This window comes from Callorhinus ursinus, unplaced genomic scaffold (assembly GCF_003265705.2).
Source record: "Callorhinus ursinus isolate GAN/ISIS: 27379988/994484 unplaced genomic scaffold, GSC_fseal_2.0 scaffold20, whole genome shotgun sequence".
Taxonomy (NCBI): domain Eukaryota; kingdom Metazoa; phylum Chordata; class Mammalia; order Carnivora; family Otariidae; genus Callorhinus; species Callorhinus ursinus.
Window position 1 is genome coordinate 32,611,614 of NW_027397082.1, and position 16,357 is coordinate 32,627,970.

The 16,357-nt window shown below is 50.5% G+C and overlaps 1 protein-coding gene across 9 annotated transcripts in view; it reads left to right on the top strand.

Annotated features, from left to right (window-relative positions):
* The window catches only part of ARHGAP22 (Rho GTPase activating protein 22), a 165,806-nt gene that overhangs the window by 124,814 nt on the left and 24,635 nt on the right, over positions 1 to 16,357 (top strand). For 6 of the 9 annotated variants that reach the window (XM_025880520.2, XM_025880521.2, XM_025880522.2 and 3 more), the window contains one exon: positions 13,074 to 13,250. The exons of 1 other annotated variant lie outside the window; for it this stretch is intronic. In XM_025880520.2, the coding sequence (XP_025736305.1) occupies positions 13,074 to 13,250 (177 nt within the window). The remainder of the gene's footprint in view (positions 1 to 13,073; positions 13,251 to 16,357) is intronic. 2 more of the 9 variants (XM_025880519.2, XM_025880524.2) reach the window with 1 other exon arrangement.

The following is a 16,357-nucleotide window of genomic DNA, read 5'->3' on the forward strand; positions in this document are numbered from 1 at the left end:
GGTTTGTGTCATATGTCGAAAGGCCTTCCCCAGTTTGGAGATCATAGGGAATTCCTCCCACTGTTGATCCTTGTGCTTCCGTGGTTTCATTTTTCATCTTTAAAAATTTGGTTCAAGGTGAATTTTTCTTTTGTTGTAAGGTGAGATATAAGGATCCAACTCGGTCATTTTTCTCCAGGTGGCTATCCCTTTGTCTCTCTTCCATTTATTAAATAATGTCTTGTCCTTGCACACTTGAAATAACTCTTATTTCCAAACTCCAATGCGTATTTGAATCTATCTCTGCTCATGTACCTAGGGACCTGGCTGGTTTTACTTACCCTAGCTGGATACTTGACTCCGTTTTAATAAATTGGTCTCACTTCACTTTTTTTCTTCCCAAAATGCATTTGCTGTTTTTGTTACGAACTTTAGAATCAACTTGTTTAATTTAAAAAGAAATGCTACGAGTACTTTCTTGTGTTCAATGTATAGATGAAATCCGGGTGAATCAGTATCCTATAATGTGGGTTTTCCTATTTACATGATGGTGTTTCTGTTTCTTCTAATTTATAAATAGCTTGTGGTCTCTGTATATTAATTCTCCGTCTGGCCACCTTACTACGTTCTCTTACTGCTTGCAGTCGCTTTCAGGTCATTGACTTTGGTTTTCCACATATATAAATAACAATAGCAGTAATAATAACACTGTACCTTGCCTCCAGCTTTGATTGTTTGATGTTCTTTCTCCAATCTAATTGCACTGCTGAAGACGTCCAGGAAAATGGGAAGCAGCAGTGACGGTGGTGGGCCGACTCCTGTCGTCTCTGGCCTTGACAGCAGTGCTGCTGGTGTCTCCCCATGAACACAGCACTGGCTCTACATCCATGTTGAAGAAGGGGCCGTCTGTTTTTATTTCATGTAAAATTTCCATCAAAATGGACGTTAAACATTGTGAAGTGCCTTCTAAGGTTTTTCCTTGGAAAAACAGATTCAAGAAAGCCCTAAAGGGACTGCGGGGACCTGAGTCTTTCCTCCTCACTGGGACACCTCCTGATGGTCTGCCCTCCACCCCTCCCAGCCCCCTGGGCCTGTGGCAGGCAGGGCCGCCCTGGTGCTGGAGCAGAGGGGGAGGCGGAGTGTGTAGGACCCCGCCCCCCCCCAGCTTTCAACATCCTCTTTCCTGGGTCCCTCTGCCTTCCCTCATCTCCTTTTTCTCTCACATTTATGACAATGAAAAGGCTTTCTAGAAATGCAGAGGTGCGGTGTTAGTCTCTTCTCATCCCCCCCCCCGCTGAGGGCTGCTGCCAAGGAGGGCACACAAGATACAAGCCCGTCTCTTTGGAACCTAATCTCAGAGGTGACATCCGTCACCTTTTGCCATTTCTGTTCATTGAAAGAAAGTTACTAGGTTCAGCCCACATTCCTGATGCCAGGAAGCAGGGCTTACTGGGGGCTCTCTCAGATGCTGCCCACCACAGAGATGGAACCAGGAGGACAGATCCTCAGCCCGCAGGAGTGGAGTGTGAGTGGCCAACGCTTTAGGAGACCAGCTGGCGTGCAGTTTCGCCTTGCTGCCCAGGGCCGCTGTAAGCCGCCCTCGGTTAGTCACGTGACCTCACACAACTTACTCCGCCTCTGTTTTCTCATCTGCAAAGTGACTCTCATCACTGTACTGTCTTAGAGGGTCATCGTGAGGCTAAAATACTGAGCTACGATGTGCAGTTTGTAGAAACTATGCCCAGAATATTGTGAAGACCCAATAAAAGTTGGATGTTGCCCTAAGCGAGATTGCCTGTCACTTCCACAGAGCTCTCCATGTGTCCCCACGGTGACCACTGCCATTCCTTGAGTTCCCACCCTTTTCCAGACACTGGACCAGTCCCTGGGGATACCAGCCGGACCAAGGGTTGCATGCACCGCTCCCATGAAACTTGTCTCCTCTCACAAAGACACAGTTAACAAGTAGAGAAATAAGCTAATTTCCCAGTGTGATAAGCTCTACAGAGAAAAGAGTACAAGAGTCATTGGGCAGGAGGGACAGTTATTTGACAGGGGTTCTCCCCCGGGGAAGGGGAGAGTTTCTGTAGTGACATCTGAGCTGGGATGTGAAGGCACAAGGAAGCTGGCCCCACAGGGACCTGGGAAAACAACCTTCTGAGCACCTGTAAGTGCAGACGTTCTAGTTGGAAGAGAGTGCGTCTGAGGAAGAGAGGGAGTCCAAATGGCTGAGGGCAGTAAGGGTGGGCAAGTGGGGGGACATGTGGTCAGGGAACCTGGAACCCCAGGGTCACAGGAGAGTTGGGTTTTATGCCAAGAACAGTAGGCCCTCCGAATAATTTTAAGCAGATATGCTTTGTTCTTAATTGGCTGCTTTTCTTTGTTGAGGGGAGGGAGGGATGGATGGGTGGATGGGTGGATGGATGGACAGATGGATGAATGGGTGCGTGGATGGATGAATGGGTGGGGTGGATGGATCGTTGGGTGGGTGGACAGACAGATGGACAAATGGGCACATGAACAGGTGACATCAACACCGGTATGGCCTCTTACCAGAGTTTCACACCCGCTGCCTGCCCCAGCCCTTTAGGAAATAACTTCAGAGCTTTCTGTGGTCCAGGTTCTGACACGGTGTCCTGGAAGGAATGAGTGATGCAGGAGATACAGCCAGGCTGGGCAAGGGGGCTGTCTCCGGCTCTCTTTGTCTCAGGGATGGTGGAGACACCATAGGGATGGCAGCTGATTTCATGGAAAGAGTCCCAGACAGCTAAGTTCGAGGCCTTACTGTGCCAGGCGGGTGGCCCTGGGCTGCTGAAAGTTCCCAGGGCCCGGGTTTCCCTGTCTCAGGCAGGGATGGTGGTGGCTTACAAAGCCTGTGCAGGTGGCATGCCCAGCTCATGGCTTCCTTGTCTTCCCACTGGAACGATCCGGTTAGTTACTGGCCTCCTTTTGCCCATGATAAAATGAAAACTGAGAGATTCTGTGGCCAGTAAGCGCTTATATTTCTCAGGCTTCTTCCATGAGTTCATTGAGTCCCCACCAACCCACTGAGGTGGGCTCTGAGTCTCCAGTTGGCCAGGACCCTGAGGCACAGAGTTGGTGGGGCTGGGGGTCCAGCCCTGTGCTCTGGGGCCCTAGCGAGCTAAGGGACTGGAGAGACACAGCAGCAGGCGGCAGACGGGCCGAGCCCCTTGCTGAGCTCTGGGTGGGGGAATGCAGGGGAGGGAGCGCGCAAGGTGGCGGGCGCAGGACACCTGCGCTGGGATTTCCGCGGCTTGAAACCCTGCGGCCCCCGCAGCAGCGGGAGGGCCCCGCGGGGATCCGGCTGGCTCTGGCCTCCTCCTCGCCCCGCCCCAGACAGTCCCGGCTCTGCGGGGCTGAAGAGTGCAGAAGTTCCCCAAAGGAGACAAAAAGGGCCTGGCCGGGTGCCCGCGGCAGAGTGCGGGAGCCACCGCCCGCCAGCGCGCCCCGCCTCCGTCGCCCGGCGGGCTGTGCCCAGCGGTTGCTTCTGCGGCCACAACCCCGTCCCCCTCCGCTGCCACACCATGCCCTTCTGCCCCGCCAGGCATCTGAGGAGGAGCAGGCTTCAGCCCAGGGGTAAGTGGGCAGCCGGGGTCAAGGGCAGGCTGTGGGGACACGAGGCCAGGGGTGATTAACCCTTGAAGGGCCAGCGGTGTCGGGTGACTCCAAGCGGGTCAAAAGAAATGAGCAGAGACAGAGGACAGGAACCCAAGGGGCGGCTTGGACCCAGGTTGGGGTCAGCCTGGTGTGGGTTGGCAGGGATGGGCAGGGAGGCAGCCGCTGGAGACTGCAGACAGGGCAGGCTGGCTCCTAGGCATTGATCCAAGCTGGCACTGTTCCCCACCCCCACACACACAGCCTCAGCAAGTCTGAGGGTGGAGGTTCTCCCCCGCCCCTCCAGCCCCAGCTTTGAGGCTGTCCCGTAGCCACCAGCCCATATGGCTACTGAGCACTTGAAATGCGGCTAGTCTGGGTGGGCTGCTGGTGCAAAATACACACTAGATTCTGAAGACCGTGTATAAAAAACACATTAAAATTAGCGATTACAGGTTGAAATGAATGGTACTGTTTTAGATGTGTGGGGATAAATATATCATTCAAAATACTTTCACCTGTCTCTTTATACTTTTTAAATGTAGCTACGAAAACATTTAAAAACGTACATGTAGCTTGCATGATATTTCCATTGGCCCACAGTGCCTCAGACAGCTGTATTCCCACACTTGGCCTTCACCCCTGGGAATCCATCAGTGGGGCTTCCCTGGGGCTCACCACTCCCCTGGGCTCCCAGTAGAAAGACAGAGGGCCCAGTGGCTGGTCATCTATTGCAGTTACTGTCACCTTTAAATAGTGACTTCTTTTATTTTTTAAACAATTTTCCGTAACTCCTGGCCTAATACAGATAGTGTTTGATTAATTACATCGGAATGACAATTTTTTCACCTGAATGTCCTAGAATGAGTCCTTTGCACTACAGCAGTTTAAAAAATGCTTTCATAAATATCATTTACTCTTTTTTTTCTTTTTATTATAAAAAATTTTTATACGGAAAACTTGAGAGAGAGTGGTTCCTGTCCTGGAACCCCTACCAGGATCCACTGCATTTTGGAGTCGCCCTCTCTCCACCAAAGCCCCTTGCATGGGTGGAAAGAAAGGCTCATGCACAAAGGGAGTTTCTTAAACTGAGGAGCTCAGAGAGGAAGAAAGGCCCAGCTGGAAACGAGAAAAGCTGGATTGGGGTCCTGGCTGGGTCACCTGGGAGCCAGTCCCTTGGACAGAGTGGGGGCAGCGTCAGGAACCAGTCTGCCTAGGGCCCTAGTTCACTGATTTTACAGCTTGGACGTGCTTCTAAACATCTCTGGGTCTCAGGTTCCTTTCCTGTAAGATTGGGATAATGGCACCACTTCCTTTGTGAGTGTTCAGACGTGATGCTCATCGATTCTTTGACATCACACCTACCTTAGAGCGAGTGCTTTTTGTGTGCCCATCACCTTGGTTCTGCTGCCACTGCAATTAACCTTCCATTCATCACAGACTCTCTGCATGCCCTCCCCGGGCCAGGCATTGCTTGGTGTGCTGGAGTTGCTGCTAAGATGGACGGAGTGGGGTGGCCCCAAAATAAACAGTATAAAGAAGCATATCACGTAAACACATAAACTATATGTGTCCTGGATTGTGCTAAGTGCTGTGGAGAAATCAAGGCCGGGAAGAGGCATGGGTTGCAGTGGATGATGACATTTAAATAGGGTGATCAGGACAGATGCCCCAAGAAGGCAACATTTGAGGACAGACCTGAAGGAGGCAAGGTTGTGTCTGGGAGAACAGCTTCTGGGGCAACAGCAAGGGCAGGGGCAGAGACCTTCAGGCAAGGGCATGCCTGGTGGTTTGAGTAATGGGAGTAATGGCTGAGAGCTGAGGAGAGAGCAGCCATGAAAGCCATGAAGTCAGAGGAGTAGCGGGAGGGTTGGGAGGCTGGGGTGGGGTGGGGGTGGGAGGGAGCCGCCTGGCACATCATTGTAAGGACTCTGCTTCGAGGGCCACTTTTTGCTTTGAGCAGAGGCGTGTGAGCTGGTGTGGGTCTTACTGGGCCACTGTGGCCACCATATTGAGAACAGACCGTAGGGGCAAGCCAGCGCCTAGAGACCACACCAGTGACCCAGATGTGAAAAGACGGTGGCCAGGACGAGGTGGAACAGTGAATAGTGGTCAGATTTTGAATATCTTTTGACAGAGGAACCAGGGAACTTACTGATAGGAATGGATGTGAAATGTGAGGGAACAGAGCTGAGGATGTATCTGGTTTCCACTTGAGTAGCTAGAAGAGGGAGTTGCCCTGACCAGAGAAGGGGAGGGTGGGGCAGATCCAGAGTGGCTTTCGTACTAGGTAAGTGGGAGGTTCCTGAGACATCCCAGTGGAGCTGTGGGGCGGGCAGTGGATACTGGGTCTGGAGGGCAGGGGACAGTGAACTCGGAAGTCATCAGCATAGGGATGGCATGGTCATCACAGAAAGTCTTGAGACTGCACAGAGGACAGTGTGGGTCAGTGTGGGGACAAGGAAGCGGGGGAAGGCCAGGTGACCCTAACCTTCTGCCGGAGGTACCTGATTGCCTGGCCCTGAGGTAGGAACACAAGAGGAGGCTGGCGGGGTAGAGAAGGTCGTGATGATTTTCAGACCAGCCGTACTCTGCCTGTGGGACGTCACACAACTGTTGAATTGTAAAAGACTAAATTTAGACTCAGAGGAAGCATACATTTGGTTGCTCTATATCTGAGTCTTAACTGGGGGAAGTTCTGCCCCCCAAGGGACCCTTGGCAATATATGGAGACTTTTTTGGTGGCCAGCCTGGGAGAGAGGGACAGGCTGCTATGGGCATCTGGTGGGAAGAGGCTGGGGATGCTGCTAAACATCCTCCTCTGCACAAGACCACCGGTCGTCACCCCAGGGAAAAAGTATCAGTAGTGCTGAGGTGGGAAAAGTCTGCTCTCTGTTGTAGTTAACTGAATGTGATAATAAAGGCGAGCATTTAAAGAGTGCTTGTCAGAGGCCAGGTGCTGAGCTAGGGGAGTAACTCCTTTCATTCTCCTGAAAAGGTAGCAGCCAACCTACATTTTCTTCACCATCCAGGGTGTGGGGTGTGACTGACACTTGGGGACATGAAGTCACCGCGCTCCCCCTGCTGGAGTCGAGGGTGGGCCCCAGGTTGGGCTCAGCCCCGTTCAAGGAGGCCTCAGAGGCCTGCACCTGTGTCAGGATGGGCTGGAAACAGTGGCCACACAGACTGGTTTAGAAAAGGACAGGGGAAAACCAAAAACAGTAGCAAGAGACCCTCCGCTTTCATGATGTACTTCTTCCTGAAATAATTGGCTGTTATGATTTTTTTCTTTAACTAAAGCTAATACACCTCTTTCCTAAGCAGCAGAGGAAAAAGTCCACATAAATAATCGAATGCTGTAGAAAACCCCAGAGTTTGCCTTAATGACCTATTTTATCTTCCATGCATTGCCCTCCACTGCCAGAGGAGGTTCTATATTATAGACAGAGAATGAGTGTGTAGTTGAACAAACCTAGGTTTGAATCCTGGCCCTTCCACTTGTTTGCTTGTGAGCTAAATGTGTAACTTCTCAGAGCTTCAGTTTATTCATCTGTAAAATGGGTTCAGTAACACTCCTTCCTATGGTGTTCATGAAGACTAAGTGTGGCTGTGTTTTAAGCATCTTGCACGGTGTTTTACATATAGTAGGTCTTTAAAAAGTGGTAGCAGGTCTTTCACTTTTGGATAAGATGGAGCAACAGGGACCAATTTGCTCTCTCACCTAAACCGCCCCCCCAAAAAAGGACAAGTCATATGAAACATTTAAGATTCTAAACATTACTCAGTGAAAGGCTGTGATCCCCAAAAGATGGGATGCAAACAAGGTGAGCCCTACACATGCCCCAGCTTACTGCCTTGAGAAAGTTCCAGGCTGTGATGCAGAAAGGGGAAATCCAGGTGGAGCCCATTAGACTCCATGCATTAAGGACACAGAGCCTAGAGACGGAGAGACCAAAGCATCTAGAGTTTTCAGGATGGGATACCCAGGGGAAGGAGCTGTGTGCATGCGAGGAAATGACCTGAGCCTGAGGAAAGAACCGCTGGAGAGGATTCCAGGCAGCAGTGTGCCCTCTCACACAGGGCAGGGAATAGTGCCTGACCCCACCTGCCCTCCCGGAAAGCCTCATGATTCATGGGGCATTGCATAGAAAACACAAAGGGTTTTCCCTTTGCAGTGGGGAATAATTAGCTCTCTCCTGAGTGTTCTGGACCCACCTAAGAAGCCTTAGAAGCGAAGTCTGTAAGGATCAAACCCTTTCCAAGTAACCTAACTTCATCCCAGAACAGGACTCAAGAATCTTTAGAGGAATACACAGATGTTCAGCACCCAACCATTTAAGAATCACAGTGTCTGGCACCTAATAAAAAATATCAGGCCTGCACAGCAGCAAGAAAATAGGACCCACAATGTGGAGAAAAATCAATCAACCGACACCAACCTGGAGATGACACTATTAGAATTAGCAGACAGAGACATTAAAACAGATTTTATAACTGTATTCCATAGGTTCAAAAAGTAAAGTAGAGACATGAAAACTATTTTTAAAAAGATCCACATCAATCTTCTGGAGATCAAACCTAAAACGTATGAGATAAAAATATACTAGATAGAATTAATGGCAGGTTAGAGAAGATGATAAAAAGATTGATAAATTGAAGATAGCAATCAAAATTGTCTGTAGTTCTCTGTTGCTGCTGTAACAAATTACGACAAACTCTTGGCTTGAACAACACAATGTATTATCTTCTTGCTCTGTAGGTCAGAAGTCGGACACAGGCTTGAACAACACAAATGTATTATCTTCTTGCTCTGTAGGTCAGAAGTCGGACACAGGTCTCCCTGGGCTTAAGTCATGGTGTCGGTAGGGCTGAGTTCCTTTTGGAAGGCTCTAGTGGAGAATCCATTGTCCTGATTTTTCCAGCTTCCAGAGGCTGCCAGTCTCTCTCAGCTGCTGGCCCCCTTCCTCCATCTTTGAGGCTAAAAATGGCCATTGAGCCCTCACGTCGCATCACGGTCACCTGTACGTGGTCAGATTTCTCTCTGACTCTCCTTCCTCTACTTTTAAAGACCCTTGTGGTTACAGTGGGCCCATCCGTATAATCCAGGGGGATCTTCCTACCTTAAGGCCCAACTGATGAGCAACCTTAATTCCATCTGCAACCTTGATTCTTCTTTGCCCTGTAGCCTAATGCAGTCACAGGTCCCAGGGCCTAGGAAGTCGGTGTCTTTGGGGACTGTTGTACTACCTACCACACTATCCAAAAATAAAACACAGAGGAAAGAGAATTTAACAAGAATAAACAGAGTATCAGTGAGCTGTAGGGTAACTTCCAGTTGCTAATATACATGTACTTGGAATCTCAAAATGGGGAGAGGGGACGGAAGAGTATATTTGAAGCCATAATGGCCCCACATTTCCAAATTTTATGAAAACTATAAACCCAGAAATCTGAGAAGCTCGATGAGTCCTAAGTACTAGAAACATGAAGAAAACTATACTGAGGCACATCATAATCAAATTGCTCAGAAGCTGAAAAAGATGAAAGACACGTTACATGCAGAGGAACCAAAATGCGGTGGAGCCGGGGAGGCAGCCAATTTCTCATCAGAAACAGTGCTCAGAGAACGCTTACCAGGCCAGACCATATTCTGGGGCAAAACCAAGTCTTAAAGGGATTTAAATCATACAACATGTGTTATCTGACCACAATGGAATTAAATTAGGAATCAATAACAGAAAGATTTCTGGAAAATTCCCCCAATTTGGAGACTAACACATTTCCAAATAACTCATAGGTCAAAGAAGAAATCCAAAGGGAAGTTATTTGGAGTTGAAAATATTTTGAGCTGACTTAAATGAACACAACACAACATACCAAAATCTGGGGGCGGGGTGCCCGGAAGCAGTACTTGGTGTAGCACTAATCACTATAAGCAACTAGAGAAAGAAGACCCAATGAAACCTAAAGTAGACGGAGGAAAAGAAGTCACAAAGATCAGAGATGCAATCAATGAGCTAGAATACACATTTGCAGACTACAGCCTGTGGCTGGCTCCCTCTTTTTGGAAATAAAGTTTTACACAAACACAACTGTGCCCTTTTGTTTACATATTGTCTGTGGCTGCTTTTTAGCTACAACAGCAGAGTGGGTGGTTATGGCAGAGACCGTATGGCCTGACAACCTAAAATATTTACTATTTAGCCCTTTAAAAAAAAAAGTTTGCTAACCAGAAACACAATAAACAAAATCTGTAAAACAGAAAGCTAGGTTTTTGAGATCAAAAAAATTGGTAAGCCCCTAACAATACTGATTGATCAGAGGGAAAAAAGAAGACACAAATGATCAACGTCAGAAATGAGAGAGGTGACATTACTACAGATTCTCCAAATGTTAAAAGGATCCTAAGGGTATATTATGGACAACTTTCCGCCGGTACATTTGACAACTGAGATGAAAGAAATTCCTTGAAAAACACACACTACCAACGCTCACTCAAGAAAAAATACATGTATGTATTAAAGAAATGGGATTTGTTATTAAAGACCTTCCCACAAAGGAAACTCCACGTCGAGGTGGCTTCACCATTGCATTCCACCAAATATTTAAAGTATGAAATAATAGCAACTGTACACAAACTCTTCCAAAAAAATGAAAAGGTAGGAATAGTTACCAGCTTATTCTGTGAGGCCAGTGTGACCCCAGTACCCAAACCAGACAAAGGCCTTCTAGGAAAAGAAAACCACAGACCAAAATCCCTCATGAATACAGATGAAAAATTCTCCAGCCTGAGAAAGGGCATCTACAAAAATTCTACAGCAGATCTACTTAATGATGAAAGGCTTGGTGCCTTTCCCATCAGATCAAGAATAAGAGAGGATGTCTGCTCTCACCACTTATGTTCAGCATTATGTTTGAGGCTCTAGTCAGTGCAATTAGATAAGAAAAAGAAATAAAAAGCACCCAGATTGGAAAGGAAGAAATAAAACTGTCTGTGCAGGTGGCCACCATCACCCGTGTGGGTGCACTGGGAGGTCAACGGAGAAAGGACAGTCTGTTCCTCAAATGGTGCTGGAAAAAGTGGACATCCATATGCAAAAGAATGAAGTTCAATCCATGCCTTGCACCAAATACAAAAATTAACTCATACACCTAAATGTAGATCCTCAAGCCACGAAACTTCTAGCAGAAAACTTAGGACCTTGGGTTAAGCGAAGATTTCTTAGATACAACACCAGAAGCACACTCCATAAAAGAAAAAAAAAATGGATACATTGGGCTTCACTAAAATTAAAAACTTCTGCTCTCGTAAATATACTCTTTTTTTTAAAGATTTTATTTATTTATTTGACAGAGATAGAGACAGCGAGAGAGGGAACACAAGCAGGGGGAGTGTGAGAGGGAGAAGCAGGCTCCCTGCTGAGCAGGGAGCCCAATGCGGGGCTTGATCCCAGGCCCCTGGGATCACGACCTTCGCCCAAGGCAGATGCTTAACAACTGAGCCACCCAGGCGCCCTTGCTCTTGTAAATACACTCTTAAGAGAACGAAAAGAAAAGGCACAGACAGGGAGAAGTATTTGCAGAGTATAGATCTGATAAAGAACTTGTATCCGGAATATGTAAAGAACTCTCAAAACTCAATAAGGAAAAAATGAACAATTTCAAAAATGAACAAATGATTTCAACAGATATTTCACTGAAGAAGATACACGGATGGCAGTGAAGTACCTAAAAAAAGATGTCCAAGATCATTAGTCATCTGGGAGCTGCAAATTTAAACCCGATGCTCTACCTCTGCTCACGCATCAGAATGGCTAGAGTGAGAGGACTGACCACACCAGGTGCTGGCGAGTGGAGCCCTGGAGCTCTCGTACTCTGCTGGCCAGAACGTAATGGTGCCCTCACTTGGGAAATCACCTGTGGCCGTTTCTTAAAAAGTTGAACATGGGTATATAAAAATATGCATAAATAAACACTCACAAAAAGTTAAACGTGCAGGCTCAGAGCATCAGGAGGGCAGGACTCTAGGCAGGGGCACAGCTGGGCAGGAGAGCACCTGCCGACCTCTGGGCAGGATGGATCCAAGTTTGGTGGGAACTTGAATGAAGCTTATGCGACATGAGTGGCTCTCTTAGGGAAAAAGAATTTAAAACGTGAAGTCAAGACTAGGTACAAAAGTGCGTACTTAGGACAAGCAAGTAACTACAACAAATTCTTGGAGTCCTAGATCCCTTTCTTCTGAGTCATCTTGAGACACTGGTTCAGAGAAGCTTCTATAGAGAAGCTTCCTGGTGGCACCTGGCTTCCCCCCAGCCCCCGCCTCAGTGGCAGCGCCCACACCCCGTGAATGACCACGGCAGCCCACCAAACCATGGGGGCCACCTCTCCGGCTTCGGGCTCTGCTGTCTCTCCCCTGGCTCCTCTCCGCTCTGCCTCCACAGCCCTGCTGCCCAGCGGGGACAAGGCTCGGGTGTGCGGAAGGCATCCTGGGGTCCCAGCAAGCTTATCTCCTTGCTTGCCACCCTCCTGAGCTTTGGGCCGCACGGGCCTCTCCAGACTGCTGGCCTTGCTCGGTGCCCCCTCAGCGAGGACGCACCCCACCTGTGCTCTGTCTCTCAGAGCACTCTCCTCTGCTTCCTGGTCCTTCGGGGCTTTGCTGTGACCACTGTCAGACTGACGCCTGCAGGCTGTCTTGTCTGTGAGGGGTGACAGGATTGTGGGGTGGGTGAGAGCAGGGATAGGTGGAGAATTCTGGAGCGTTCTGCTTCATGCTGGTTTAACAGCAAGGCTCTGTAACGTTACTACTTCTGGAGAACCGGGTCTCATCTTCAGGCTGTGATGTCAGAGCCTAAGTTAAAAGCACATAGTGATGTTTCACTGTAATCAGGAGGTGGAAAGCGAATTTAAAACACAATACGGGGCGCCTGGGTGGCTCAGATGGTTGGGCGTCTGCCTTCGGCTTAAGTCATGATCCCAGGGTCCTGGAATCGAGTCCCGCATCGGGCTCCCTGCTCCTTGGGAGCCTGCTTCTCCCTCTGCCTCTCCCTCTCTCTCTCTGTCTCTCATGAATAAATAAATAAAATCTTAAAAAAAAAACAACACAATACGTAGTGAGGCTACTCCGGGTTCTGTGCTTCTCCCAGGTTGCCTCAGATTTGAGTGCTTGTTCCCTAATAGTGGGGGGTGGGGGTGCTCTAATGATTTCCATTTTGATGTGGAAATGTAACAAAGACCAAGGTATTACACTGCAACCTGGAAGGGCCCCAAAGACAGAGAGTGGGAAGTGTGAAAGGGGTGGGGGCAGGGGGCAGGGGGCTGCCAAAACAGAACCAGAAGCCTGGCCGTTGCGGCGAGGTTTGGGAGAGGCGGCCTCCTCCCACAGCAGGGAAGAAGAGGCTCACCGGCCTTGGGGTGGAGAGTGCTGTCGCGGTCGCTGTCGCACGGGTCCTTGCAGTAAGCCTGTGTCTCCTGTCTTGCAGGTGGTGCTGGGGAGCGGGAGAAGGTGCCGGCCACCCCCGAGGCGCTCCTGCTCATGGCCAGCTCCCAGCGTGACATGGAAGACTGGGTGCAGGCCATCCGCCGGGTCATCTGGGCCCCACTTGGCGGAGGTACTGCCCGTAGATCGCATGCTCACCCTCTAGAACCCTTGCCTTCAGGTAATCATGGCCCTCCGCCCTGCACTGAGCCCGCAAGACCCCTCTCGCCCAGGGCTCACTGGCTGAGTCCTGAGTGGCCTACAGGAGGCAGGCTGTGCTGGACTCGTCTGCTGCCAGCCCCCAAGAGTCACACCTCCTGTGCGCCAGGGGGGTGGCGGCGGGGGACATCAGGGCAATTTTCCAAAACATGCCCTCCTCTAGTGAGACTCCGGTGGCGGGCGCATGCCTGCCTCGCTGCATCCAGAGCCCTGCTGGACAGTAGACGTCCGTGAGGTGGTGTGCACTAGGCGCGGTGTCCCTCCCCCTGCCGTGCCTCGCTGTAGCCACATGGGGCCCCTGTGCTACGCACACAGCCTGCTCCCGGGTCCCATCTCACAGCAGGAGCCGCCATTTACTCCCTCCGCCTTGACTAGGAGCACTGATTGGGTGCCTGAAACGTACCCGCTCTATTCCAGGCACTAGGAGTTCAGTGATAAACAAAATAGAGGATTCCTCCACCCTCCCCCCATCCTTCGTTGGCGGGAGACAGATAATAAGCAGTAAAGGTGTCACATGGTGTCGAGTAGAGAGAAACGTAATGAAGTAAAGCTCAGTAGGATGATAGGGGATGCTGCGTTAGATGCTGTAGCCCAGCCAGCTCAATGAGGTGGCCAAGAGAGCCAGGGGAGTGCTGGGTGAGGAGCATTCAGGCAGAGGAATCAGCGAGTGCAAAGGCCCTGAGGTGGGAATGAGTGATGTGAACACGGAATCTTGGGAAAGCCAGCGGGTCTCAGGGAGTGAGGATGGGAGAGTGGAGGACGTGAAGCAGGAGAGGTCACCGAGGCCTTGGGGACGTGGTGGGGATCTCAGATTTTGTTCTGAATTGATGGGGCACCGAGGAGGGCTCTGAGCAGGAGAGAGACACAACCTGGCTCAGATTTATAAAGGGCCCTCTGGCCGCCACGTGAGCAGTGGAGCATCGAGAGACAAGAGTGGGCGCAGGAGGCTGAGACCGCCCTCAGACACGGGTGAGGGGGGCCAGGGCTGGCATGGGAGTGGAGGAGACGGTGAAGCGAGCCCGGCCGCAGGGTTCTGAAGGTGGAGCTGCCGGGCTTTGCTGAGGGACGTGGGGTGCGAGAGAAAGGAAGGATGGCCCCCGGCCGTGCAGTTGCTGTCTCTGTAGGTTGGTGGCCCTCTGCAGTCATCAAGAAAGAGCTTGTAGGAGGGGTCGTCCTGCCGGCCGGGCCCTGCTGAGTGTGGAGACCAGGGGCTGCTGGCCTGTGACCGGGCGAGCCGTGAATGTCCCCTCTCCCCCGCACAGTGTCTGAGTGGTGGACGGTCAGGCGGTGGCAGAAGCTCGCCGGTGGGGGCCCTAGAGGCTGAGCCCTTTCCTCACGCCTCACCTCGCTGTCTCTCTCGCTTTTGCCATTGCCGGCCGCGGCCTGCCCGACCACCCTTCTGAGAGCCGTGAATCCTCATGGAGGAGAGCCGATAGAATTTCCGAAGTCAGGTGTTCTCCTGCGTGTCATAAATGGCCTCACCCTGTTAGCCATGGCCTCCCTGCCCCTGATGATCGCAGCAACTTTGACCCCAGACCCAAGCCCACCCAGGGATGTCTGCAGCCTTCACAGACTTCCTTCAGTGCAGGCCGGTTGAAATTGAACCCATGGAACGAAGTAGAGCCCAAAGACAGGCCCTCATGCAGCTGGACTTTGATGATGACAGGTGCCACCTTTGAACACCGGGGGAAGGAGAACATCATCGTGACCTTGCGGTAGAGAGAGATTTTTTGCAGGAGTTCCAAAAGTCATTAATCTTGTAGGAAAAGGCTGATAAATTGTCCTCCACAGGATGAAGAGCATCTGTTCTTAAAAGGCAGATTAGGAAAATGAAAAGACAAGCTCACACGGTGAGCTTTGCGAACTCCCGCAAAGACAGACAAGCCAGTAGAAGCTCGGGCAGGAGACTTGAACAGGCACTTCACCAAAACAGAAATCCTCGTGACCAGTGAACCCAGGCAGCGTGCTCCACCCACTGGTGCTCAGGGAGGTGCGTGGGAAAGCACTACACCCGCCAGAAAGCCTAAACAAAAAAGGCGGTGGGACCAAGTGGTGACGCGGACAGAGAGCTCCAGGCACCTGTGCGACTCGCTAGGGAAACCTGCAGGATCTGCGACGGTCGATGCTAAGCACGCGGAGGCCCCAGCAGCTCCACAGCTCCGCATGTCCTGGGTGGAAATCTGGGCGCACGAGGCGCCTGGCGGGTGCAGTCGGTTAGGGGTCTGACTCTTGATTTTGGCTCGGGTCGCAATCTCAGGGTTGTGAGATCGAGCCCCACATCCAGCTCTGCACTTAGTGTGGAGTCTGCCTGAGATTCCCTCTCTCCCTCTGCTCCTCTCCCTGCTCGTGCTCTCTCAAAAAACAAACAAACAAACAAACAAACAAAACAGTGCTCGTGACTTGTACAGGTCACGCGTTCCCAGCAGCCTTACCCATGCCAGCCGGACACTAACCCGGTGTTTGGGAACAACGCACTGAGTAACTACAGATGATTCGTTCTCGCAGCAGAAACCCACCAGCAATGAGAAAGAATTAACTACGGCTCCACCTGGCAACATGCATGAATCCTAAACACATACGGTGGGACTCGGGAGGCCCAGTAACATGCTCTAGGTATAATTACGTTTCTATAAAGCTGAAAAACAGGGCAGCAGGAAACTGTATTATTTGGGGATAGATAAAGAGGCAGCAGAAAGAAAGAAAGGCAGAGAAATGAATGCCATAAAAGCCAGGATCGTGGTCCTAGGTGCACCGGCGTTCACTTTACGACAATGTGTAATCTGCACACATACGCCTGAAATACATTTCTGGATATACACGTAATTCAAACTATAGAATATAAACAAAAATAAAGAGAAACTAAAGGCCCAGGAGGCTACGTAATTTGCCCAAGACTACCCAGCCCGTCAGGGAGCAAAGCTGAGAAACGAAGGTGGGTGCTCTGACCCCAGACGTCGTCGTGCTTTGACTTGGACCGCGCAGGGCTCTGGCACAGCCCGTCTGCACGGGGAGCCGGCTTCTGGCCACACGTCTGCGTCTCTCTCTGTCTTTCTCTCGCCCCCTCCCTCC